The sequence below is a fragment of the Lynx canadensis genome, chromosome D4 (assembly GCF_007474595.2).
Source record: "Lynx canadensis isolate LIC74 chromosome D4, mLynCan4.pri.v2, whole genome shotgun sequence".
Taxonomy (NCBI): Eukaryota; Metazoa; Chordata; class Mammalia; order Carnivora; family Felidae; genus Lynx; species Lynx canadensis.
The window spans coordinates 8024206-8050577 of NC_044315.2; the positions used below are offsets into that span (position 1 = coordinate 8024206).

Here is a 26372-nt window from a genome sequence, read left to right on the forward strand (position 1 = left end):
AAGTCCCTGTCGCTCTCTGATGAAGTCTGATTTCTCTGAATAGGCTTCACTGGAAATGACTCTCTCGGCAAGTTGTTCCAAGCGGGTCTGATTTTTCACGCTACGCTCCATGATACCTTGTCACATGACACAATGGAAAGAGGTCTCTGTATATTCCAGCTAACGTGTGGTCAGAAAGCAACCTGGCATGTGGGGGTAGGAAGTTCTCATTACCTGAGCTGTGACTCTTGGGACTTGGCCAGGCATTCTGTCTCTGGGCTGCATCTGAGGCTTTGGGACCACATACGATTCCCAGGGCTGGAGAGCGCCTCATTGATTTTCCTGGCTTTTCCACACCAGAAGCCTGCCATCCCTCTGATGTTTCAGCAGCCTGTCTAAACACGGTGCACAGTCCTCTTCTCCCATTTCTGAAAGTATGTCTGCAGTTGAACTGGACCAGAGTTTCCTATCTCTGGCCGAGAACCACCCCCAGAGTACATTCCCACTCTCACGGGAGTCCTGTTTTAGCTGCTGAAGCTGGCGGGTCTGAAATAGTCCCTAGTATGTTGATAAGGATCTTCTTTGTCTTCCAGACTTTTTAGGGAGTCACGTGCCCAGACTGGCTGCGTTGGACAGCGGTTTCTTACCTGCTCTTTCCCACAGGGAGTCTCTTGGCCTCATTCACCCCACTAATCTCACTTAAAGCTCTGAGGGCCTGTCTTTCCAGGCTGGACGTCTCTTCTCGGACAGAGCATGCCGCCACTTGATCTCAGAAGAGTTGCCATAGTCTCTTACCTGATTATGAGACAGTAGTCCCGTGTCACCTAGCATTAGGTAACTACAGAGAGGCGAGGTACTCGCGACTCACCTTAAGGATGGTTGTTCAGTAAGAGCTGCAACCGGGCACCTTTCGAACCTTCGTTCACAGAACTGACTTTTCAAAAAATAACCTCATGCATAATCGCAGTCTGAAGCTTAACCGGCTTAAGGAAGAAACGGAAAGTGTTTGTTTACCATGCCCCCTTTTTAATGATAAAAAACAGCAACCTCCAATCCTTTCAGTCCTAAAGAAATTAAAATTGCTGATTAATAAAACAAATGCAGACATGGGTTTCTCCACCAGTATGACAGCTACATTCCTGATAATTTTTACCTTTCATCTAAACGTGTAAAAACCACACGACACAGGTCATTTCATTTTTATTTACCAGACTGAAATCTAACCTTGAATTTTCCACACTCAAGCTTGAAAGGAAATGTAGGCAGTTTAGCAAATTGGAGTTTTGAGCGAATTCTTCATATAAGTGATCTAATGTCACATGAGGATTAGGCTTTTCAGCTGTTTTTTTTTTTTTTTTCTTAATGTATGTATGTGTTTTCTTTGAAAACAAGAACACTTACTGATGCCCTTGTAAGAGATGTAATACTGAGGTCCTTTATAGTTTTCCAGGTTCACATTTTAGTAAACTGGTTACTCATTACATTTACATTGCTGTTTCTGTCATGTGTCTTTTTTCACTTGTACAATATCACCTTCTTCAGTTTATTTCCAAGTATGCTGGTAAACTCTACGAATAGAACATTCCACCTGGCAGGGAAAATGCTTTAGAAGCCAAGTTACTTAATTTTGTGTTCTTAAAAAAAAAAAAAAAAAATTAGCAGTGAAACAAATTGTATTACATCATCTTAGGAAGCATTCTATCTATTTTAAAAATATTGTTTCTATAGTTTCTGACCTAACATTTTTGTCAGTATTCTATTTTATTAACTCTCAGGAGGAAGAACCAGTAACTTGTGGAAATAGCATAAAATAAAATTAAAGCTATTAAATTCCCAAGTTGTTTGGGAGAAAATTAGATTTAATGTTGATCTAAATGAGACTGAACATTCTGTGGATAAAGTTCCACCAGAAAGAAATTGGCAAATTGATGGGGGAAAAAAGACTTTGCTATGGACATTGCTATCCGTTGTTTTTGTGGTGGTCAGGGCGGGGTGAAGGGGGATGTTGTGTGTTAGAATTTCAAAGCATCATTAATTTCCATAGCCGCTGTAAAGTATGAGTCAGTTTACATTTGAAAGCACTAAATATTTTTTATAGCTGCTTATACTAAATTGTTGATCAGATGGTAGAAATAAAAATAATGTAATCAATTTTCTTTCTCACATGTGATTTTTTAAAATTTAATTTCAGTTAATACTGTTGGTATAACCCAGTAACCAAATACAGGGTAGGGTGTTCCGAACCTGAATTTACAGTATGTGTTTTAGGGCTAGGAGCTGAGCGATAGAGATCCTTGAATATGAAGTTATCAAGAGCGCATCTCATTTATTATTGGCACCTGCTACTTAATTAAGGTGTTCTGATTGCTCGTGGTATGCTAAGATTACATGGAATCAAACTGTTTCTGTCCCTTTTCTTTGTCAACTCTGAATTATTTTCTCTTCTATGTTCCATTTCTGCTGTCATTTCTAATAGCTCTGCCTGACCACCACTTCCTAAAATATAATGTAGGGACCATGATTACATTTTAGTGTTTATTCATACTAATGACCCTCCACGTCCAAATTTTAATACAGGGTTAAGAGAGGAATGGATAGATTTAGTAGCTTTTGAACACGAATGAGGGTGTCTTTGTACATTTGCATTAAAATACTAATGCATGTTAAACACAAGATCTGCAGTGTAATTTTTCTTTGATGACAAAATAGAGCAAATATTAAATACTGTTTAGAGAGTGGTGACCACTCCACCTCTCGAAATCTGAGAGTCAAGACTGTTTCCTCATAGCTAGAAACTAGAGTCCACTGGGGTTCCTCCTCTTCGGGCCTCCATTCTGATTATAATTACAGAATGTTCAAAAAAGGTTTACTTTTGTGATCAGACTTATTATTAGTGTGCATATTTTTATTTTATTCTCTGGGGGTGGCGGGAAGATGGGGGAAATACACATTTAATTGAGAGCTATTCATTAGCCACCATTGAAGGAGAAATTGAACTTTAAAGAATCTATCAAAAATTCTCTGGTGAGCCGTTTATTACTATCTTGTCTTGAGCCCTTTTTTTAATGACATCTATTATCAGATTGAAATGGCGATTGAGACGCTGCAAAAGTCTGACGGTCTGTCCACTCACAGAAGCTCTCTTCTCAACAGCCATGTAAGTTGCCTCTTCTTCACGTAAACTAATCTCTTGCTTGTTCCGCATGTGTTGCTTGCTTCTAAATGCTTGTTTTATTTATTTACTTATTTATTTTGCTTCTTAACCTTCCTTTCTCAGCCCCTTATGATCTCTGTATCACTTAATGGCTCTTTTGTATAGTGGGATATCTAAAAATAATAGAGCCCCCAATATACTGCTTTACTAGGCTTTTGTACTGTTCTGGTACAGATATAACATTTCCAAGTTAATAACAAGCTGCCATTTACCTGTGGAAATTAATTAATGGGGATTTTAAGTATTTAAAGTGTTCTAGTTTGATATTAATTTACCTCAAAGCAAAGGCTTGTAATCCGCATCTTCTGGTCTGAAGCAAAGAAACAGTCGTGTCTACTTGTAAGACCAGTAACATTCTTTAAGTGGAAAAAGATTATTAATGCCAAACCCAATAGTAAACTGTCTGAAAATTATTTATTTACCGGTAAGGCCGTATAAGGTGGGAGGAAACAGGGACCTAGATGAGCTCAGGTCCTGTGACCTACAGAGAAATGAAACTGGGCCAAGAGAAGAAGTGAGACTCTAGATAAGCCATACATTTCTAATAATTGATATTAAACAGGATTATTGTTGCTATGCCTTGAAGCCTTTGTTATCAGATGCAGCCATCACTTTAACACTGGTAAGTCTGACAAGAGCAATGACAGTTTTGTGAAACTGTAAAACTGGGGGAACCGATGGAAATGTCGAATAAAAATTAATTTTGTTTTCGTATTTCTGAATATATGGGGGAAAGTGAATAGACCTATGACTTCCATCTGTTTTAGATAAATCTGTTAAATTAATATCAATGTACAATAGTACAGTAAGAGAGTCTTCCCTCCCATCTGACAACGTATTCTTAAATTTACAGATAAGTTGTTAGGATTTTTAAATTCTTCCCTATATTTTGTGACTGAAAAGCCCAAAATTGGATCACCCAAAAAATCTGAAAACCTTAACTCACAGAAAATGTTTTCACTATGCTTTTTAAATCATTGCCTCTCCAAATGTTTAAATTTTTATATTCCAACATGACACTAAGTACTTTCCTTGTGTTTTACACATTTGTTTTTAGATGCCTATTGTGTGTTCTTTCTTTTTCAAGGGGAAGTATCATGGCAAATAAAAACAGGTTAGCCAATTTGGAGAATGCCTGCAATTTTGGTAAAAATTTTAGGTTGTAAATTTCAAAATAATATATACTTTGGCCTTTCTTTTTGAAACCATTTAAGGAATGTGATTTTTCCCCCCGCCTGAAAATTTGTATGCAATATGTCACTCTTCTATGTGTTTCATAAGTATATCCCTGCTGTGTTAGCATGACTCTGTAGTTGTGTATAAAGGCTGATGTACTGTGTATTAGTAGGATGTATGTTTTTGGGGGGTGGGTAATGACTGACTGGTGTTTGTGTTTTGAAAATGGCAATTAAAAATACTGTTCACTTTTAGTCAAAAATGTGCAGGGACATAAGAAGAAGAAGAAAAAAACACCTGAAGTTTTTTGAACTGTCAGGCTTCTAAGAAGCTGTGTTTTGTGTTTCAGTTCATACCTCGTTTTCACTTGAATTGTATAATTTAGTAAAATATGTGATACTTAGTTTTTACCTAAATTAACTCTATTTATTAATTAGTGTTTCATGACCAGTAACGTAGGTATAAAAACATGGGTTTTTTTTTGGTATATTTTTATTTTTTGATTTGCTTGAAACTTTTCAGATGTGTTGAGATTCTTTGAAATTACCCTTCTCTTGTAACTCATGAAATGATATTTAATGATCGGCCGCCTGGGTGGCTCAGTCGGTTAAGCGTCCGAGTTCGGCTCAGGTCATGATCTCACAGCTTGTGAGTTCGAGCCCCTCATCAGGCTCTAACTTCCGGAGACATTTCAGGATATACAGTGGGCTTAAATGTTGCTAATGCAGTGATAATCTTTCACTAGATGTCCTGATTCATTTTAATTTTTTTTTTTCAACGTTTATTTATTTTTGGGACAGAGAGAGACAGAGCATGAACGGGGGAGGGGCAGAGAGAGAGGGAGACACAGCATCGGAAAGAGGCTCCAGGCTCCGAGCCATCAGCCCAGAGCCTGACGCGGGGCTCGAACTCACGGACCGCGAGATCGTGACCTGGCTGAAGTCGGACGCTTAACCAACTGCGCCACCCAGGCGCCCCCTGATTCATTTTTATTACACGTCTGAGGTAGTTAAATTCGTCTAAAGCACATATATAGTCAAGTCTTTTGAAACACAAATGATTCTGCAGATGGCATAGAAACAGTAAAGAAAGGATCACGTTTCTGCTGACCAGTAGGTTTCTCCCTGAACACGTAACAGGACCCTGTTGTTTTTCTGTCCTTGGAAATCTAGTGATGCTCCTAATTTTGTTAGATTGATCCAAAAGCTGAAATAAGCTACTGCGTGTGTTCTAGCTGATCACCACCTGCTAAGGGCATTTTAAGTTCTGTTAAGTTAATTTGTGGTGTTCAGTTGCAAAGAAGAATTTTAGTGGAAATGATTCTTTTGTTTTTATTTTTTCTTAATTTACATCCAAGTAAGTTTGCATACCGTGCAACAATGATTCCAGGAGTAGATTCCTTAGTGCCTCTTACCCCTTTAGCCCATCCCCCCTCCCCCACCCCCTCCAGTAACCCTCTGTTTGTTCTCCATATTTAAGAGTCTCTTATGGTTTTGTCCCCCTCCCTGTTTTTGTATTATTTTTGCTTCCCTTCCCTTATGTGCATCTGTTTTGTATCTTAAAGTCCTCATATGGGTGAAGGCATATGATATTTGTCTTTCTCTGACTGACGAATTTTGCTTAACATAATACCCTCCAGTTCCATCCACGTATTTGCAAATGGCAAGATTTCATTCTTTTTGATTGCCGAGTAATACTCCATCGTATATATAGACCACATCTTCTTTATCCATTCATCCATCGATGGACATTTGGGCCCTTTCTATACTTGGGCTATTGTCGATAGTGCTGCTATAAACATTGGGGTGCACGTGCCCCTGTGAAACAGCACACCTGTATCCTTCAGATAAATACCTAGTAGTGCAGTTGCTGGGTCGTAGGGTAGTTGTATTTTTAATTTTTTGAGGAACCTCCATAATGTTTCCCAGAGTGGCTGCACCAACTTAATGAAAATGTTTCTTAAAAATATGCTGTTCATATTTTAAATGTCAACAAACTATAAGTTTATCCTTTATCCCTCACTGTATAGGACATGATATGGAATTCTTTAAAGTGAACATGAATCCAACTTTGTGATGACATTTCCCGACTTACCAGTTTCTACCGAGGACCACTTTCATGAGGCAAACAATTAGGAGAAGGGATCAATAATTTGTGCCCCATATTTACTAGTTTCTTTTTTTTTCAATTTTTTTAAATGTTTATTTTTGAGAGGGAGACACAGAACATGAGCGGGGGGAGAGGCAGAGAGAGAGGGAGACACAGAATCCGAAGCATCCTGACTCGGGGCTCAAACTCACAAACTGCAAGATCATGACCTGAGCCGAAGTTAGATGCTTAACCGATTGAGCCACCCAGGTGCCCCTGCTAGTTTCTAAAGAGGCCTCTGAATCATGATTTTGGAGCTGAATGTCTATTCTCATTGTATTTTGGAATATGGAATTGAATGGGTTTCTTATTTTCTCTTTAGACACTTGATGGCTTACAGTAATTCAGAAAATTCTTCTTAGGGTCAAAGCAAATAATCTCCTGTCATTAGAATCCAACTCAATCACTTTGCTTTTCACCTTTCAACACATTAGAAGATGGAGCAGGGTGGAATGGGGTGTTGAATTTTGTGTCTCTTTTTTAGCGTATTCTTAAGAATACTTAGTACTACTGGTCTGTTTTTATCATTATCTTGCTACTATTCTCCAGCTTGAAATACATGTATAACTTCTCAATTTCATACCCTGTATGGCGCCCCACTTGTAAACTGAGTATGGTTACACCGAGGGCCGTTTTTTTTTCCTATCATTGTCAATATTGACATATATTGTTAGTATTCACATAATGGCAATTATTTCAGTAGTAACACCACGCAATATACATCGACATCAATATATACATCAATATACATTGACAAGTTAAAGTCCCAAGAGAGTGAGGACTTTATACGTTTTGTCCCCTGACGCATCCCTGGTGCCTAGAACAGTGCCTGATACATGGGAGAAATTTCCTCAATATTTGTCAAATGGACGAACATAAGAAACAATAGAAGGGAACAGACCTGATCTTACCTTCCGTATTCTGAGTACCTTTGCCAGTCGTGTGTGCATTTATTTGGGGACTCCGCATGCATTGTTTTATTATCACGCATGCCTCAGTCGGTTGGTGTATGAACATTGTTGGTAGAAAGTGGCTTTCTCCCTGCATACCACGTGAGTGAAAGAACATATTATCGCTCTATCATTTCCCCAGGGGCAACCTTCAGTGTAAGCGTGGATAACTTTCCCCCCCCCCTCCAAATAATTTAACCCCGCAAAAAAATACGAGCCAAGGATGCTCTCATTTATCTCCTTGTCTTTAGAATGGTGCTTGTGATTTAGCTTCATGGAATTCAGTCTGTTGCTATCATAATTTTTATTTAAATATTTCTGTGTCTTAATATTTTGTATGTGAAGATGCTGTGGAGGTAAATGATGTGTATAGTCTGTCTCACGCACCAGAGTGTCACTGCAGACTCAAGGTTTACTTTATCCTCCTTCTCCATTGTAATTAATATAAATTGGCATCTAGTGATTATTTTGTATCCAATGTGAGATATTTTAGATGGTAAATGTGAGTGCAGAAATGTTCTTAAGTTAATTGTTCCCAGTTCCCACATAACGTTCTAGAACATGTACATTCTTTTAAATTCCATTTGGAGTATATAAAAAGCATTAGGCATTTATTTTACATACTTTTTACAACCTAGTAAATAGTTGTTTTATGATTTTTGCTGGGTTTAGCTACTGAAATGTATTCAGCTCAAAGCAAACCCTAGTTTTATACTCACTTCCCTTCAACTCTGCTGTATTGTAAATATAAGTTATGACAGAAATAAGCCCTGTCAAAATGCATATCATCAGTGAACTGAACTTAAAATGAATCCTAATGGATAATAATCCATCTGGGAAAAAATGCCAAATGTTACATTTAGATGTTAATTGGGGAATGCAATATGTATTTTTTTTTAAATTTGTCAATCAGTATTTCCCTTTGGGAAAAATAGGAACTGTTCATCTTCCTTAATCTACCCTGATTAATATAGATTAAATGCAAAGGTTGAAAGATGCAATTATCATGCCTTCCACTCTTACGTGAATTTATGTTGGTTCATTAGTAGAATAATCAAGTTTTAAAGATAAAGGTTAAAAGTTCCTGTGGTATTTTATGGGCTTTTAAAACCATAAATGTAAACAAATATCTTACAACGTTTTATAAAGAGTAAAAAAAAAAATTGTAATAGTTTAGATCTCAACTACTAAATGTTAAGGGTATTGAATTTTAGCGTCCGACAAAACCCAAGCAAACTGTATCTTGTAACAGGCATGAACTTCCCTTGGGCAGCACAAGAAGTGTATGCCTTTAGGTTACACTCAACAACCAACTTGCTCGTACGATAAAATTAATCCTTTCTTATACTGTGTTTCAGACTCCAGTATCTGATTTACAGTGCGATCACTGTGTCCAAACTGGAAGGTTAAATCCCGGCATGTAAAACGCACATAGTCCCCTGCTCGATCTCAAAATCTTATCTGGTAGCTCCAGTTTCTACTTCCATCATGAGCTCCTAGGAGCACCACCCTTAGGTGACACGGGGCACTACCCTTAGGTGACACGGTTGTTAACAGGCTTCCTAGCTGGAAGAGTTACAGCCGCAGCAGTAGCCATCTCCCTCCTTCCGGGCTTTTTGCCTCCGTTCGACCTCCTTCTGCTCTTCCAAAGTGATCTCCAGCCTTCTGGCAACTTCCTGCGAATAAGAGGCAGGGAACAAAATGCACCTTTGCTTCCGTCAGAGTGGTAGGCGTCAGCACACCCACTCTTAGGGAGGTTTTCACACCCACTAATGATTATTTTATGTGTGTAAGCGTGTGGTGTGTGTAATAACATTATATGCATATAGAAATACATATGCCCACAACTGCACGTGCAGACACGCATACTCACACATATTACAAAGGAACTCAGGTTTTTGAAAAACTGGTTTAGAAATGAAGAATCGGTATGAATGTGAAACTGTCCAAAAAGAACAGTAAGTTTGCAAAGCGGTCCGTCCAGGTTATTTGACTTGCTTAGCTTTTCAGGGGACCATACCGCCAATCCAGTAAAAACTTCATCTTCTCTAAATTGTTCTTTTGGGCCTTGAGTAATATTATTTAGGCTTCCGAGTGTTTCAAGCCCACTTTCGCTAGAATTATCTATTTCTGTGGTAAGTTTTCTTTGACAGAGAATTGTCTGATTAACTCTTTTGTATATGTAAACATACCTTTGGACCCAAAATATTTTATGTTTAACTTTAATATTTGCACTACTTTTCATTTTAATGAAAGGCACCTTAAGACCATACCCTACACATATTTTATTACTAGATTTGTTTTTTCAGATTCTTTTATCTATAAGACAGTGGTCTTCATCATGAAACATTAGTAAACTCTCATTTTTTTCAGATACCTGTCTTTAAGTTATGAAATATTGCAAGAAAACTAGTAAATAGTCAAGGCAGTTTACAGAAATTTTCCATTTGTATCTCATTAATTAAACAAATTGTTTTATTTGCTTTGTATCTTTATTCGCTTCCTGTATAGATGTATGTTCTGTTCATTCATAAAGGAGGGAATATTTGATTTTTAGTATTTTTTTGCTACAAAATCATACTGTTTGGCTGTGACAACATGTATTTTTGTATGAGGAAGCACAGATAATATATACAAACATACCTTTGGCATTTTTAACTTTGTTCCATGCTTGTGGATATGGGCGCTTTGTTAACTCATTTGCAAAATACTTGTTTTCCACAAAATATTTAGAGTTTTTATACGTTTCCCTTTCTGAGGATTATTTTTGGTGTTTCCTTTCTATTCCTTCATCTCCAGAAACTGAATTTCTCAAAGAATATTACTTTCTCTGTTTTATATTTCTGTATTCTTTATACATTTAGAATACCAGTGGAAGGCCCTAACTAGTACATGCACACAAAGCCAGAGTTAGCACTTTTGGGCAATATGGTTCCCTAGAACTTCTCCGACACCGTTCAAGTGAGGTAACAATGCTTTCAGATTCCCGTCATCTTACTGAGGCACGTGGATGAAATCTATGAGGCAGGTTTGTATGGCCATATTTTGTGCGTCATCACCCTGCTTGTGTTCCTAAGCTACAGAATCTTAAAATTTAAAAAGAAAGGCTAGAGACATCTTGACCCCCCGTTGTAGGCAGAATACTATACTCTGAGCCATAGTCCCTGGATTTCCCAAGCTTTTTGCCCCTTCCCCTTTTATACCAAATGAATATGTGTAAGTGAACTTCTTCATGTGTCGTTTAGAATACTTAGAAATCATTGCCTCTGGAAAACTTCTTTACTGACAGTCAGGTTACAGATGACTCATCTCTAAAGAATTCTTTTTGACCTTTAACTTTTTTGTCATTATGTAAATGAACATTTATTTTGTGTAACCTTTTGAAGAGGGAGCGTTGTATACATTACAGAGGCAACAAGTATGTTTAAATGTACATGTTCATTATGCCTAAGTGGTTCGCAGAGAACTTCAAGTCTCCCTGACGGGAACGTGAACTTTATTTTTAAAAGTACTCTGCTCTGTCTTGTAGGCTTGGTGGCCATATTTTCTAAGCCAACATCAGTATGAGTTTAATGACATGATTTTAATTAAACATAAGCATCATGTAGGAATATTTGAAATTAAAATGGTTCTGGACAATTCAGTTGTCATAGTTAAAGGCAGTAATTCTGAAAGTGTTTTTAATACCAGGAGTCTGAAGGTTCAGGTTCTGAGTTTGTTCACAGATCTTAAAATAAGTAAGCAAAATGGAGAAATGTTTTAGTATATTTGAGTGTCCATATTATCTTTTTTGGACTGTGATCATAAATTCCTGAGGACAGGGGTGCGATCACATTCATTTCTGCATCCCTAGGTGCCTACCACATTGCCCGGCTCATAACTGATGCACAGTAAAGAAATTCTTAGGCTTCCATAACTTACGTTTAATTTACATTGCACGTAAAATATCACTTCTTGATCACATCTCTTATATATGGTATGGAAATTTTGTTGAGACAAATACTGTGAAGTATTTTGTTGCTTTGTGGAAACAACAACTGGTCTGCAGGTAATCAGAAAATATGTGTTGGGAACCAGATCGCATTCTGAGACCATGCGACCTTCAGAAAGTCATTTAAATGTTCTTCAGTTCTCCTTTTGTAAAGAAATAAATGAACGAATTAATAACTTAATTTTCCTAATGTTGAAATTTAATAATATATACCTAGTTTATACTTTCTGAAGTATCTTTGCACTTTCTATACTTTAAAGAAATACACATAGGACAACAGAAGCTTTTCAAATGTAAACTATAAACTGAGAAAATGTTACGTTAGCAACTACCATTGTAGCGTATCTTCCAAAATTATGAAACAAAAACAAGAACACAGCACTCAGGTAGGAAAACTCAAATGACTGTAATAAATGATTCCTTTTTATTACATATTTTTTTTAAAATCAATGTCTAGTGAGTTTCTTTCCTTCTGGGGAACAAATGACTGAATTTGTTTTTTTCCTTTCTGCTTGCAGCATCCTACCCAGTAGATAATAGTGTTGTACTGACCTGTGTGAGTAAATTAGATAAGTAAATTAAAATTCTAGGGAAGTGAATAGAAACTTCATACAAAAACTCATACAAGGCACCCTGCTGTTCCTAACATACCAACACTAGAGACATACTCTGTGCCAGGCTGCCAGGCTCGGTAATCTGTCTTGTTCTGTAGCAATTACAAATTTTACGTCTGACCGGTTAATGGGACTATTTGAATTCCGCGAAGAGGTGTTTGTCTACAAAATGGCAGTCAATACAGGGAAAAAGAGTATTTTTTACGTGCGCTTGACTGTTGGAGGAATGGACGTGGTCCGAGGTCATAAACTACATTCAGCTATTTATTTACGTTTCTGAGAGTTTTCAAGGTCTGGTTACGGCAGCCTTTGACTTACAACAGTTTAGCCTCTTACAAGGTTTGATGAGTATCTAAGTATTTCTGTCCATTGTGTCTGTAGGGTCTTGTAGACATTCTGGTAAATGATATGGTTTCTCTGTGTTTACCCTGTCTTCTTTACACTAGCTCCAGTGGCTGTTGGACAATTACGAGACCGCAGAAGGAGTGAGCCTTCCTAGAAGCACGCTGTATAACCACTACCTACGACACTGTCAGGAACACAAACTGGACCCAGTCAATGCTGCTTCTTTTGGAAAACTAATAAGGTCAATTTTTATGGGGCTCCGAACCAGGAGATTGGGAACTAGGTTAGTACGAAAAAATAAGATCCTAAATGAATTCCTCTTTTTCACACTAACGCAGTTCAGGACAGTGCGTGAGCAGAAGTGCTTGATTACAGATGACATATAAAGAAAAAATGAGGCAATAGCTCAGTTTATACAGTCTCTTGAGAAAAGGAAAGGTCGTTATTCAGTGAATGCTGCAAAAGGGGATGATGCATTGTCTTACACATCAGCTGACCAAAGCTTTGAGAACTGATTCTCTCACCTCATACAGAAATCAGCAAGCCAAACTGTTAACGTAAGATTTACACACGGTGCCTTAAAAATTAACGTATCTCCCTGTTTTCTCTTTTGAAAAATAATCATACCAGAAGTGACGAGTAAGTGACATAGTAAATGGAAAACTATGTTATTTCTTGACTCTTGCAAAATTATACTGAAATGTCTTTATAAATAACTCTTCTATTTGAATAGAGTACAAAATTAAAGCTGAGTTTTTCATTTCATTTTTGGAGATCAACGAAAAATCATTTGTTGAACTTGAAAAGCTGGGGTGTTGGAAGCCCTCGGTAATGACATGGTTCTGTTTAACCTCTTATTAGCCTTCTTTAGAATCTTGGCTACGCAACCATACGTGTATAGAAGCAAAAAGATAGCATGCTTCCGTAGCACGGAAACCAGTAACGTGAAGAAGATTCTTGGCTTCTCGTTTCCTTCCTTTGGAAAGAGAAAGGAGTGTTTTTCCTAATCAAAATATGATGAAAATAATAGTTGGAACTGTAGAGATTCATTTTTGTGCCTTTCTATAGTTTTTACAAATTATCATAACATGAATATTTTGAGAAGCTGGGCAGAAGGATATGGATGTTTTTTATTTCCTAAAGCTTATAGAAATCCCTAATAAAAAGTATAAAAATAAAGATACCACACCATATAACGTTGGACGTTCTTCCTTTAATTGGTTTTAAGTCACAGCTTCATAGTATTCTAGTAAAGACTATTTAATAAAGAGACCCTTACTAGTTGACTTCATTGTAGGCTTATGCTAAGAAAAAGGGAGTGTCAGTTTTATGTCATTTACAAGGTCTCTAAGTATCCTAAGCGTGAGTTATTCCATTCTGTTGTGTTTCAAGTGACCGTCCAGCTTTCAGATTGCTAGAGGTTCAGCTCTCTCATAAATATGTTTTCTTCTACCTATACTTGAAAAGATAGTATATTTTAAACGGGAGAATATGATTGTCTTTTCAGGCTAAAGGAAGTAAAGCTTTGAGTCCCTTGAAAAAAGCTCTTTGTTTCTCTCCTGTTTCTTTTGCCAGAACCACAAAAATCATTATTTGGGGATCTAACCTCTTATCCGCTAGCGGAAGGCTCAGGCTCAGTAGTTACGCATACCATGCCAATATTTTGAGACTCTGGGCTTTATTCAACATTCTAATAGCAGTATTGTTGTGCTCCTTTTGTTGTCGAAAGGGATTTCAATGGGTCCTATTTTGAGGCTCCATTCAGACCTTGAAACACATCTTTAAAATAGAAAGGACCAAAATTGGGGTTGTTTGGGTTTGTGAATGAGTAGAATCTATACTCCACAAGTACATTTCGCAACATCACAGCTTTTACTTTCTGATGTTCTTTTTTGCCCTCTCACTAAGTAACAATTGTGTCTCCCGTTCCTTTTAAAATTATATGTGGTATTTTCAAAGAGAGATGGAAAGTAAAGCCTTAGAGAAATGAGGAGAAAAGAAATCCGATGGGGAAAGTTTAAACAAATACTGTGTTATGAAGGCAGCAGAACTCTAAGGTAGAAACACTGCTGATGGTGAGGGAGATCCTTTCTACCATGGAAAGTGGTTTAGCACTCATTTACTCCTCCTAACCCAGGGAAGAGAAAAAATCAGTATAAATCATGAGGCAGAACTGGGCCATTTCTTGAGGTTTTAGAGCTAGGTGAAAACCAAGTTTCTAAACAAAGGCAAATCAAAAGGTGTCTTTTGTTCAAATCCATCTGCAAATTAAGTTTAAGCAAAGAAGACCGTGAGACGTGCTGATCTCCCCCAGCCGGCTCCCCACCAACCCAACAAAAATGCTCGTTTGCAGGAAACAGAGAAGAAACTAGACACTTCATCTGTTTCCGTCTGCAAGGGAGACCCCATTTTACTCTGTAGTTGTCATTGGCTACATCCCCTGGGGACTGTCGCCTGCTTCCCCTTCTTCTCCCCACTCTCCTACTTCCCCTACTCCAGTTTGTAAGGGAGAACACTACTAATTGAGTTTTTGTTTTCGTGTTTTTGCTCTATTTTGCAGTGAATTTTGGAGACAAGATCTATCTCTGCAAGTGGAATGCATTTAAGTTTCCATACTGTTACATACTTTGCCGAAACTATATAGATATTCAGACGCCCTACTTTTTTTTAAAACTAGCAATATTATTTATGTAATAAGATTGTAATGCTTTTGAATATATAGGCTTCATTTAATCTATGTTCTTTAATCTTGGAAGTAAAATTCTGTTCTATTTTTATATAAAATATTTAATCCACACTTTTGCATTTCTTTTTTGTAAATGAAAGAAAAAAATGGAAAAGCAGCTGATGTCTTGCTATATATAGACTTGTGAAAAGCTATTTTCCCTTTGCAAAAATTTACATATTTAAAATGTTATTTTTGCAAGAATTTGCAAATTTCATTCAGAGCAAAACTTTGTCATCTCTAATAACAAACACGGTCTTTCTCATGAAGATGGGGAAATTGTGACAGTTTTTATCCAGGTGGAAATTTGCCATTTTCACAGAGAAACTTCCCCATGTCTGTTGTGACACATCATATTCAGCCTGCAAACTGATAAGAATTCGTTAAAACGGGGACTAATAAAATATGTTTCAAGATCAATGGATTAAATGCCTGCCTCCTTTTAGGTTTCAGAATAACACATGATAGACTTTACCGCAACATTCTGTATCAGTCAGGTTCCCTCCCCCATCCTGCAGTAATAGACGTCGCAAAGATGTAGGCCTAACTTCTCCAAGACCACAGAATTAGATTTCTTTTCTTCGTTTTGTGTAACTACTTTATAGTAAATTCCCCTCTAGTGTATAGCCCTTTATCCTCTTAATGGATTTTTCTTGGCCAGGTGTGTTTTCCACCTTTACCCCTTCTAAATGAAATCTAAAACGCAAATTTGAAACTCAAAGTGTAACTTCAATGGAATAAGTGAGCTATTGTACTGGTATCTAAGTTTATAAGGAGAGAGTTTTCACAGGGCCCTGCGCTGATCGATTCGAAATCTTATTCTGATTCTTTAGCTGTAGCCACCATAAAAATGGACAGGTATAATCTGGAACAGGCAGATCGTAAGGCTGTGACGCGAATATGCTGCTTTTACCTAATCTTTCCAGATGTGAAGTGAGGTAGACATCCTGTCTGATTGATACTGGTTTAACTGACTTTTTGTGTCTCTAATGTTTGTTGTTCTTTTATGAAGAGGAAACTCCAAGTACCATTACTATGGGATCCGTGTCAAGCCAGATTCCCCTCTTAATCGTCTGCAAGAAGACATGCAGTATATGGCTATGAGACAGCAACCCATGCAACAGAAACAAAGGTAGACTCCGGAATTATCGCTGACCTGTCAAAGCCACATATTTCTTTAGATGTTCAGTCTCCTTCTTCCCCTGAGCAAATAGAGCAGATACTGAAGCGTACGCGAATGTGACTGTGGCCGGCCTGCTTTTTACACATGGACCGTTCTCAGATATGATTTAGTAGGATTGCATTCACCCTGTCGGTTTTCCAAATCTTTCGCGATTCCTTATTTAATTTTGGCCTGTTTGGCCCCTTTTTAAGTTTCACTGTGACCTCCCAAACTATTCGGCCAACGACACCAAACCCAAAACGTAAGGAGTGAACCCAAGCAAACACCACCTGGAGAAACTTGTTTCAGTGTTGGTGAGTTCCTCGCTTGCAGTCTTGCACCTCCCTCAGTCGTTCTTTTTGACATAACATGGGTGCTGGCAAACTGTTTAGGACTTCTTGCATTTTCTTTGAATCCAGCTTTCATAGGTGGAGAATTGTAGATATTAGAGCTGTGAGAGATCTCCAGCATTCCTGGACGGATGGATGGATGGGTGGATGGATGGATGGATGGATGGACGGACGGATGGGTGGGTGGGTGGATGGATGGGTGGGTGGGATCATAGAGCTTAGAACTGAAAAAAATACCTCTGTCTAGTCTGGCCCATCAGCCCTGTGACAATCAAAGCCTTCATAGCTCTGTTTTTCACTTCAGTCCCAGAGAGGCTAAATGATTTGCACAAGCTCATAATACTGTTACATAGCCAGGGGCCTTCTAGTCTCATGTGGCTTATATCACAGTTTAGAGTAAATAATAGAAAAATCTCTCCCTTTTTACCAGTATAGCTCAGCCATAATAGTGGTTATAATTTTTCTTTTAAAAAACTTTTTTAATAAAAAACGTTCATTTATGTTTGAGAGACCGAGAGAAATAGAGCATGAGCTGTCAGCACAGAGCCCGACATGGGGCTTGAACCCACAAACCGTGAGATCATGACCTAAGCCAAAGTCGGACGCTTAACCGACTGAGCCAACCAGGTGCCTCATAATTTTTCTTTTCAGTTGAACATGCAGAGTTAGGTAGGAGAAAGGAGGGCTGAACACAAGAGAGTCAGATGATCCGCCTCACTTTACTCGTTTTATTGATCTGGGATGGTTGGCCAGATCTCCTTCACATCCATACTAGCTTAGTCGGAAGCATTGGCTCCAAGTCACTACCAGAGAAACAATATATCCTGCGATGGTCCGTCCTTTCTTTAGTCTGCAAGCACTGATTACGTCTCTGCTACCCGCTAGACCCCATGGGCCCAGAGAAGACGCAGTCTCTAACTTTGAGGAATTCAGAAATTAGAAGGAAAGGCACGCGAAACTTTTTTCTTAAGTAACGCAGTGTGTGACGTGCTGAAGTAAAGCTTTGATCCAGGAACTGTTGAAATACAGAGGAATTTTAAGCAAACCCTGAGAGAGGAGGATTGAGAAGTGTCCTAGAGGAAGTGCGGTTTGACAAGGACGCGGGTAAACAGGGGTACAGTCCAGGATGTCCTTGGTAAGGACTGTGTGATTTGGGGAGGCTGGCATGGCAGGGGCAGAACCGAGAAGAAGATTGGCTCCGCGGGAGAGGAGATTTAAAACATACTTTGGGTCATGGCTTAGGGGACTTGGTTGTATACGAAGCTAGCAAGTTTGTTCTCTGTGCGCTTGGAAGCTGTGTACGGCTTTGGAGCAGAACGGTGAAACCTTTAGAGTTTTTTTCTGGAGAGATAACTTTTTTATTTTGGGTAAGACATTTAATGGGAGCAGGCTGGAGGTAAAGATGCCTGTTGAATAGTTTAACACCATCATAATTTCCGGTGCGAGTGTCCCAGACTGAAGAGTCAGTTCAAGATTGGCTGCTAAGTCAAGGTTATCTCCAGGTTTTTAGCTTTTTAATTCACGGTTTCTCGACCTTTTTTTTTTTTTTTAAATTGCTGATTTCTGGTTTTTGGGGTGTATAGCCCAGGAGATACGTTAAAGGGGCTCAGAAAAATACAGTAAGATAAATCACAGAACAGTCCCTTATATGGAGATGGAGTTTGTGTGGATTGTAATAAATTGCTGTTGTACATCGTGCACAGTGGAGCTGATGGGGAGATTGAAACCAAAAAAAGAGAAGTTTGATTCAAAACTAACATATATTCCAACTTAAACGTGAACAACCACTTGATAAGTTGCACTCGAGACAGCTGGATTTAACCTGCAAGGAATTCCAGCAAGTTCTCACGGAAATGGTAGCCTTCGAGGGACATTCTTTGTAAAAAAAAAAAAAAGCCTGGGTTAGGGAAGCAAGTCCTAGAACTCAGAAAGGTCTCCTTCTGAAACGGATTCCAAAGCTCTAAAGGTTAATAAGCCATGAAAACCCTGCCATCTCAGTCTAATTGTAGTTGCTTTTAGAATAAGACATAATGTGGATGTATGCATAAAATTCTCAGTGATATTCATAAATTGTACCAACTTTAGTTTCTTGTGGTGTTTGCTCTCTTGTGACATAAGGATGTTAGAGGAGCAAAGAAACACCGCTGACCCTTGAGCAACTTGGGGGTTAGGGGCACTGACCCGCACCCGGTCCAAAACCTGGGTATGACTTCTGACTCCCGGAAAAACTTAACTGATAGCCTACTATTGACCGGAAGCCGTTACCGATCACGGTCAGTTAATGCATATTTTTTTGTTATATGTATGATATTGTGTATACTTACAGTAAAGTGACAAAAAGAAGAAAATGTTATTAAGAAACTCATAAGGAAAATACATTTACAGTACTGAGTTTATCGAAAAAAGTTTGCGTGTACGTGGATCTGCGCATTTCAAATCCGTGTTAAGGGCACACTGTGCTGACATTTCTTTGTTTGTTTTTAATGACACAAGTTGTGGCTTGTGGACGGGGGGCTCTTGTGATGGTGTCTTGCTAACTGATTGCGGTTAGTGTGATCAACCTCACAGCCCCCTCGTGGGGACCAGCAGGACAGAGGGAGGCTTCTGTTCTCTCTCTGAAGGATCCTACCAACTGGCCACATTCATAGGCTTTAACTGAAGCCACCTACTCCATTGTGTAGAAGCCACTGAGACAGTCTTTCTCGCCCCAAGTCTGGATGTAGGGGTTAAGAGTATTTGTTGAAAGACCGTGGAAAAAGAAAGTATCGTGTAGCATTCATTTTGCGGCTTATAAAACTCAAATGATTCTATCGAAGATACTAAATTGTACGTGAGAAGAGCCTGCCATTCTTGTTAAAATTCAAGTGACATGTGAAAGGTTTCAGATATTTTATAGCAGCTCTTGTGTTTGATATTTTAGAATATTCAAATGGTTTAAACGCCTCAAGCGTTAGTACATGCATCGAAAGACGCACATCTTCCGTAGTATAAATTTACATGTCTTCTGTGTTCATAGGGGACGAAAATTCAAGCGTACGCAGTGATCATTTTATCAGCAAGGAGTGAAGTTTTTGTACACTTTTCTCTTAAGGCTCGAATCATAGTAGTTGTAGAAGTACTAATGATTATTGTTCTGTGTAACTTTATAATTTTTAGAACCTCTTTACATATGGTGTCTCATTTGAAGATTTGCTAGGGTAGTAGGGGAAATTTTCACTTGTCTCCAAATCCGATTCCCAGCAACACCACCATATGGAACATAGCCATGAGTCTGGAAATAAATGGAAACAGCTTCTGATTGGAAAAAAAAAACAGATGTCACAGAACCCATAGTTGAGCTTAATTGAAAAGAGGAAGCCATCGTCAAGCCATGTCCCTAAAGGAGCAGATTAGAGCCCCCTTGATTCCGAGGCATTCATGAGGTATAACAGTTGGCAAGAGGAAATAGAAGTGACGAGGTGACAAGGGTCTTCTGTTTACTCTTGGGCTATCCAACAGGACAACGTGTGCACATTCAGTGGAGGGCCAAGGAGACCTAGGTAGTCCAGAAGCCCTTCGAGTATCATCAGTCGAGGGACTAGAATCTAGTCTAACACAGTGTAATGACTTTGGCATATTGGTGACCTTCTAGGTAATCGAGAAGAGCTGAAGTGTCCTGGTCAAGAAAGCAAGAGAATGTGTACTAGCTTCTTTTAATATCTTCGGTTGAAAATATTTCCTATGAAAATAACTTCTGCACTTAAATGTGATCTTCTGTTTTTCAAGGCAATTTACTCATGGATAATTGGCTTGCCCTCATTCAGATAATAAGTTAGGTTATCATAGAGCCCAAAGATCAGTAATCTTCAGCTGTGGACACCAGGTAAAAATGCTTGCTACAGTTTATTTTTAATATTTCAGAGACGTACCTAAAGAGCATAAGGTTGGCATACCTGTCTTAGTTATGTTTCCAAATCCTTGTAGCAGAAGTGGTGGGACAGAGAGCTCAGTGCTGTTGGCCGTGGGCTGGGCGGGGTTTGATCTCAGTTTGATCTGTTCTCAAACTATTAAAGCGCATTAATCATTCCTCCAGCAAACACATAGCAACCAGCAGCTGCGTAGAGAATATGTCCATCACCTCCAACAGAGATACCACAGAATCATAGAATGTTCAGCTGGAAGGAAGAGGTCACCCAGTCCAACTTATCCTCTTAATGAGAAAACTGAAGCCCGTACAGGTTAAATAACCTGCCCACAATCATGTAGCAACCAGGGCAGGAACCTAGTCCGCTTGTCCTTATAAGAATGCCGCCTTGGGGCGCCTGGGTGGCTCAGTCGGTTGAGCGTCCGACTTCGGCTCAGGTCACGATCTCGCGGTTTCTGAGTTTGAGCCCCGTGTCGGGCTCTGTGCTGACAGCTCGGAGCCTGGGGCCTGCTTCGGATTCTGTCTCCCTCTCTCTCTGCCATTCTCCCACTCACGCTCTGTCTCTCTTGCTCCCAAAAATAAATAAATATGAAAAAAATTTTAAAGAAAGAAAAAGAATGCCACCTTTAAAGAGGGTAGGTAACCCAAACAGAAACATACACATGTGATAAATTTTTGCATATGAAAGAAAAGGAGGGGGCGCCTGGGTGCCTCAGCCAGTTAAGCTCTTGATTTCTGCCCAGGTCATGATCTAGAGATTCGTGAGTTCGAGCCCCCCGTGTGCTGTCAGTACAGAGCCTGCTTGGGATTCTCTTTCTCCCTCTCTCTTTCTCCCCCCAACCTCTAAAAATAAATAGACTTAAAAAAAAAAAAAAAAAAAAAGGAAATACAACACATTAGTATGTCCATACTAGTAAGGGAATGTGTCACCTCCTGCCTCTTTGAGGGGTCCCTTCACAGGAAGTGGATTCTGTGAAAGAAGGAAACTTTGTGGCACTCAGAGGAGGGGAAACTGAGGCCAGGTGGAAAGATGATAGAGCAAGGCTACTTTTGCTCTGCTATAGACTAGTGTGAAAGCACGCATGTTCCGAAGCAGTGACGGAGGACAAGAACCCTTGTCATTAGAAGACCTTCCTTAGTCTGGACTTCACAGACTCGTGGAAAGAAGTCCATATTTAAAATTGGGAAATGAGGGGCGCCTGGGTGGCGCAGTCGGTTGAGCGTCCGACTTCAGCCAGGTCACGATCTCATGGTCCGTGAGTTCGAGCCCCGCGTCAGGCTCTGGGCTGATGGCTCAGAGCCTGGAGCCTGTTTCCGATTCTGTGTCTCCCTCTCTCTCTGCCCCTCCCCCGTTCATGCTCTGTCTCTCTCTGTCCCAAAAATAAATAAATGTTGAAAAAAAAAAATTTAAAATTGGGAAATGAGAGTCAGAGTATAGGCTGCTTTGGCATTTCTGCAGTGTGTGTAACTGAACTTCACCGAACCTTGGTTTCTCCATCTGCAAAATAAAAATATATAGAGTAGACCAGCTCACAGATTGTTTCGAAGTTCAGGTGGAAAAAAGTATATAAATTTTTTTTTAATAGCTGGAAATATTCAAGGGCTAGGTAATCTATTATTCTGTACTATTATACTATGTGTACCAGAGAAAAATATTTCTTTAAGAATAAGGCTGTTTCAGAGGAGAATGAACCCAAGCAGTTGGGCAACTTTGGGTTCCATTTCTTTCTTTCCATTCTTTCCCATTCTTCCATCCCTCCCTTCCTTCCTTCCTTCCTTTTTCTTCCCCAGTGGTTTTCAGCTTTGATTGATGTTAATAGTTTCTTATCCCTTTCCTAGAACATGAACCCCCCGGGGTCATTACAGAGCTTAGCATCTAGACCTGGCAGGTTGGTCTGAGAGAGCAAAAGGTAGCAGGAATCTTTAGTGGGAAGTTGATCAGGTGCTCTGCCTTTGGCTTTTGGAAACATAAGGAATCTCGGGCACTGAAATATTTAATGTTCGCTAGGCCACTGCTGTATGTAGTCCCTGATGTCAAGACGGTTTCCCCTGACGATAAGAGAATCACAGATAATCACAGTTCAGTAATTATTAACTATGGTAATTCGTGTAAAGTTTGTTAAGGGTAACAGCTACCACTCCCCCTTCTGACAGACATTTATTGCCCATTTAAAATGTCCTTCAGTAAGCTCTTTCTATGCAAGATCTCATTTGGCAATTACGTGGGCTATTTACCGATAAGGAAATCGAGACCCATTTAGTTTTGCCGTATGCAGGAAGGTCACTGATGTGTTGCTTCTCAGAGACTCGGGTTGTTCTCTCCTGTGGTTGTTGCCATCTTGGCGTCAGGTGGCGTCGGGTTGTTATTTTCCAAATACAGGAGGAAGGGGGACATCCCTCTAGAATGGGTGTAACGGAAAGGGCCACTGGGAGGACCCACTGGAGAAACTCGTGAGATGAGAATAGCGTCTGCCTCTTTCAACATTATAGCCTCAGCACCTAAAGAGGGCCCTTGGCTCATTTGTCCGCGCTCCGTACGTACTTGTCAAGTGAACGAATGATCCGGGCTTTCATTTTAGCCAACAGCTTCAACCTCGTCCTTTCCGCACGAACCCCGCTGCAATTAATACAACTACCCCCATCTGAATGTAATTGTCCCCTCCTCTCCTTGCCCCACGGTAGATGTAGAGCTAATGAAGAGACAGGTACTTCCCGAGCCGCCCACAAGAATGGAAGAGACGGAGCCACTGTCATTAACCAGCAGGGTTGATGTTCGAAGTCGTGGAGACACAGACGTGCTGAGTGGGACATCAGGGAGTCCGTATTCTCAAAGAAAGGCGTTCTCGGCCCTCCCGGTTTTCCTCTGACCTGCTCACATTTTATATCATTCCAGGCCTCAAGCCACCTAAAGATTTTCTGAGGTGGTTGTTCTAAAGAGAATCTCAAGATTCCAATAGACAACTTGAGCCTCTGTCCCTGATACTGAGCTCAACATTTCGATTTGTTCGTGCATATCAGACGACTGTGTCCTTCCTAGAATGGTGAAGCCTCTCTTGGCCCGTGCAGTTGAGAGTTTGCATTTTTCCTGTACGTTTTTCACCTGCTTCAGAGGGACTTTTCCAAATGTTGCACTCAGTCCACTGAAAATCCCGGTACTGCTAAATATAAGAGAGTCAATATAATAAATATAGGCCACTCTTTGCCTTTCACTGGATTCCTTCAGTGTCCGCACATGTGAGATTATTGACAGAATTAGATATTATTTTACAGTAGAGTTCCAGCTGTCCAAGTTCTAAATCACAGGTATGACTAACCCCATGGGGGAAGATTCCTAACAATTTACCGTGTTTTCCATGTTAGCGACAGGTTTCGTGCACACGCTCCGCTATTAAAGCATTAGACTTTCTTTGATTTCTTAATCATTAACAACTTTAGCTTTGATTGCCCATGGAGCTGCAAGCTGTTAAAATTATCATTTGCCTCTTACTAATTTTGAAACCAAGAGCTGTTTCTTCGTTTGATGTAGCACAGGTCTTTCTCAGAGCACATGTACTCAGGAGCACTAAGAATCTCCTGGAAGAAAATATAATCTAAAGCTATTGGATTTCTAAAATAGATGGGATAGAGAAAATACTCTTTTTTAAAAAAATTTTTTTTAAAGTTTATTGTTGCAGAGAGAGAGAGAGACAGAGAGAGACAGAGAGACAGAGAGAGAGAGACAGCATGCACATGAGTGGGGGAGAGGCAGAGAGAGAGGGAGACACAGAATCCAAAACAGGCTTCAGGCTCTGAGCTGTCAGCACAGAGCCCAACGCAGGGCTCGAACTCACAGACAGCGAGATCATGACCTGAGCCAAAGTCGGACGCTCAACCGACTGAGCCATCCAGCCGCCCCGAGAAAATACTCTTAAATACTAAAAAGTGCAGCTTTTTAAAAGATTCAACAAAGAATTTATTTTTTTTCGGGAGAAAAGTGTCTCTGGGTTTTTACGGTTTAGTGTGTGAATAGTGGGTATTTTATGAAGAAGCTAAGGAGGCACGAAATTTGAAAGCTGTGTTTCAACGCTAAAAGGTCAGTTGAAATTCACCCAGGGTTAACATAGTGTTGGGTTATCATGAAAGCCAACAGAATGTAAAAAACCTCCTGGAAAGATTTTGTTTGTACATAGCCTTTTCAAAACCATGCCCCTAAAGTCTTTAACCCATAGTAAATGCTCAATAAATATTTGTTAAATTGATTTGATACATGTTTAAGACCGATTGGTAGTATGATCAAATGAAATATGTGACCTTGAGCATTCATTCATTCATTCATTCATTCATTTATTATCCACTCACTGGTAGTTATGTCCCAAACGTTGTTTATTGGGAACAAATTGAAAATTGGTGACTCAGTGTACAAAAAAATGGCTTTTCTCTGATGTTATGGGTATACATGGACAGCCCTGGGCTGAAGGAATTTATATCGGGCCAAGAGGCTCCTGCCGACTAGTTCAGTGCAGGCTACTCAAGACATATCTGGGAGGCAGGTTAACATGGCCAATTCCTAAGCCCCATTTTTGAAAATTTTGCTGGCTAGACCTAGGGTGAGCCTAGCTCTTGAATTTTTTGGAAAGCTACCCCGATACGGATACACGTTTAGGTTTCAAAACCCAATGGGAGATCATATCATCTATGACTGTTTCTTCCTGGAACAATCAGTTACCACAGATAGTTGTTCAGCCTGTTTGTAATGGGACTATTCTTGACTTCCTGTTGGAGTGGTGGAGAGTCAACTCTGAGGTGATGGTAGCGATAGGATGTTCTCCTTCGATCATCAGGAAGATCAACATGGAGCTTTCCTCCATCCAGTGTTTGTGATTTCTGGGGGTTCTTTCTACATGCCAGTCCCATGCAGGGCAGTACCCTGAGCATAAGCCCCTACGTGACTTATTACTTAAAACGAAGCACGCAAATCAGCATTACCTTGGAGCTCTCTCATACTTGGAGGATACTGCTCTTGTCTGTGAGCCATATCGCTGCCATTTATGGCACCCACCACTCCCAGACTCACCCCCCAACCCTTCTCTGAGGAGATACAACCTCAGGTTCTGGCTTCCAGAGGTCCCGTTGACAAGGCAACCAGAGTGTATCCATTCAATCCACTGTTCACCTTGCTATTCTTACGGTTAGAATAAATCCCCTTTTCTTTTCTTTTTTTTTTTCTTTACCTATCCTATATGAGATTTGTTGTTAAGTACTGACCTGCACGGTCTCTTCAGAATTCACCAACTTCCTTCCTTTTTATCTACAGGCTACTCTTGATGTGTTTTCCATCTCCTGTGTAATAGAGCGTACCTCTAATCAGCCCCTCCCACTCAATATCATTATTAGGAAGCATAATCGTGCGTTAGTTATAATGTACTCTGATTTTGGATGCTTATTTAAAATACCATACGTGTTCCTTCCCCTTATGAACTTCCTCTGTGTCCATCTTTCTGAGGAAGCAGATCATTCTGCCTGCGGGCTCCAGGCTTGACAAGTACTGTGTACAAGTAGATGGCGACACAGCGTTATCTGTCCTCTGAAAACTTTCAGTCCCACAGGAATATACATCATTTCTTTCTTTTTTTTTTTTAATGTTTATTTTTGTGAGAGAGAGCACGAGCGAGCGTGAGCAGGGGAAGGGCAGGGAGAGAGAGGGAGACAGAGGATCTAAAGCGGACTCTGCACTGACGGCAGCGAGGCCGATGCGGGGCTCGAACTCACAAGCCGTGAGATCATGACCTGAGCCGAAGTCAGACGCTTCACCGGCTGAGCCACCCAGGCGCCCCA

At 39.8% G+C, this 26372-nt stretch overlaps 1 protein-coding gene across 4 annotated transcripts in view; it reads left to right on the forward strand.

Moving 5' to 3' along the window:
* Nucleotides 1-26372, forward strand: part of RFX3 (regulatory factor X3) — a 295133-nt gene that overhangs the window by 204252 nt on the left and 64509 nt on the right. For 3 of the 4 annotated variants that reach the window (XR_004344373.1, XM_030294372.1, XM_030294370.1), the window contains exons 5-7: nucleotides 3062-3136; nucleotides 12519-12700; nucleotides 16155-16274. Coding sequence is in view for 3 of the 4 variants with exons in the window: in XM_030294372.1 (XP_030150232.1) it covers nucleotides 3062-3136; nucleotides 12519-12700; nucleotides 16155-16274 (377 nt within the window). In the remaining variant the exon portion in view is untranslated. The remainder of the gene's footprint in view (nucleotides 1-3061; nucleotides 3137-12518; nucleotides 12701-16154; nucleotides 16275-26372) is intronic. The other variant, XM_032595640.1, reaches the window with a different exon arrangement.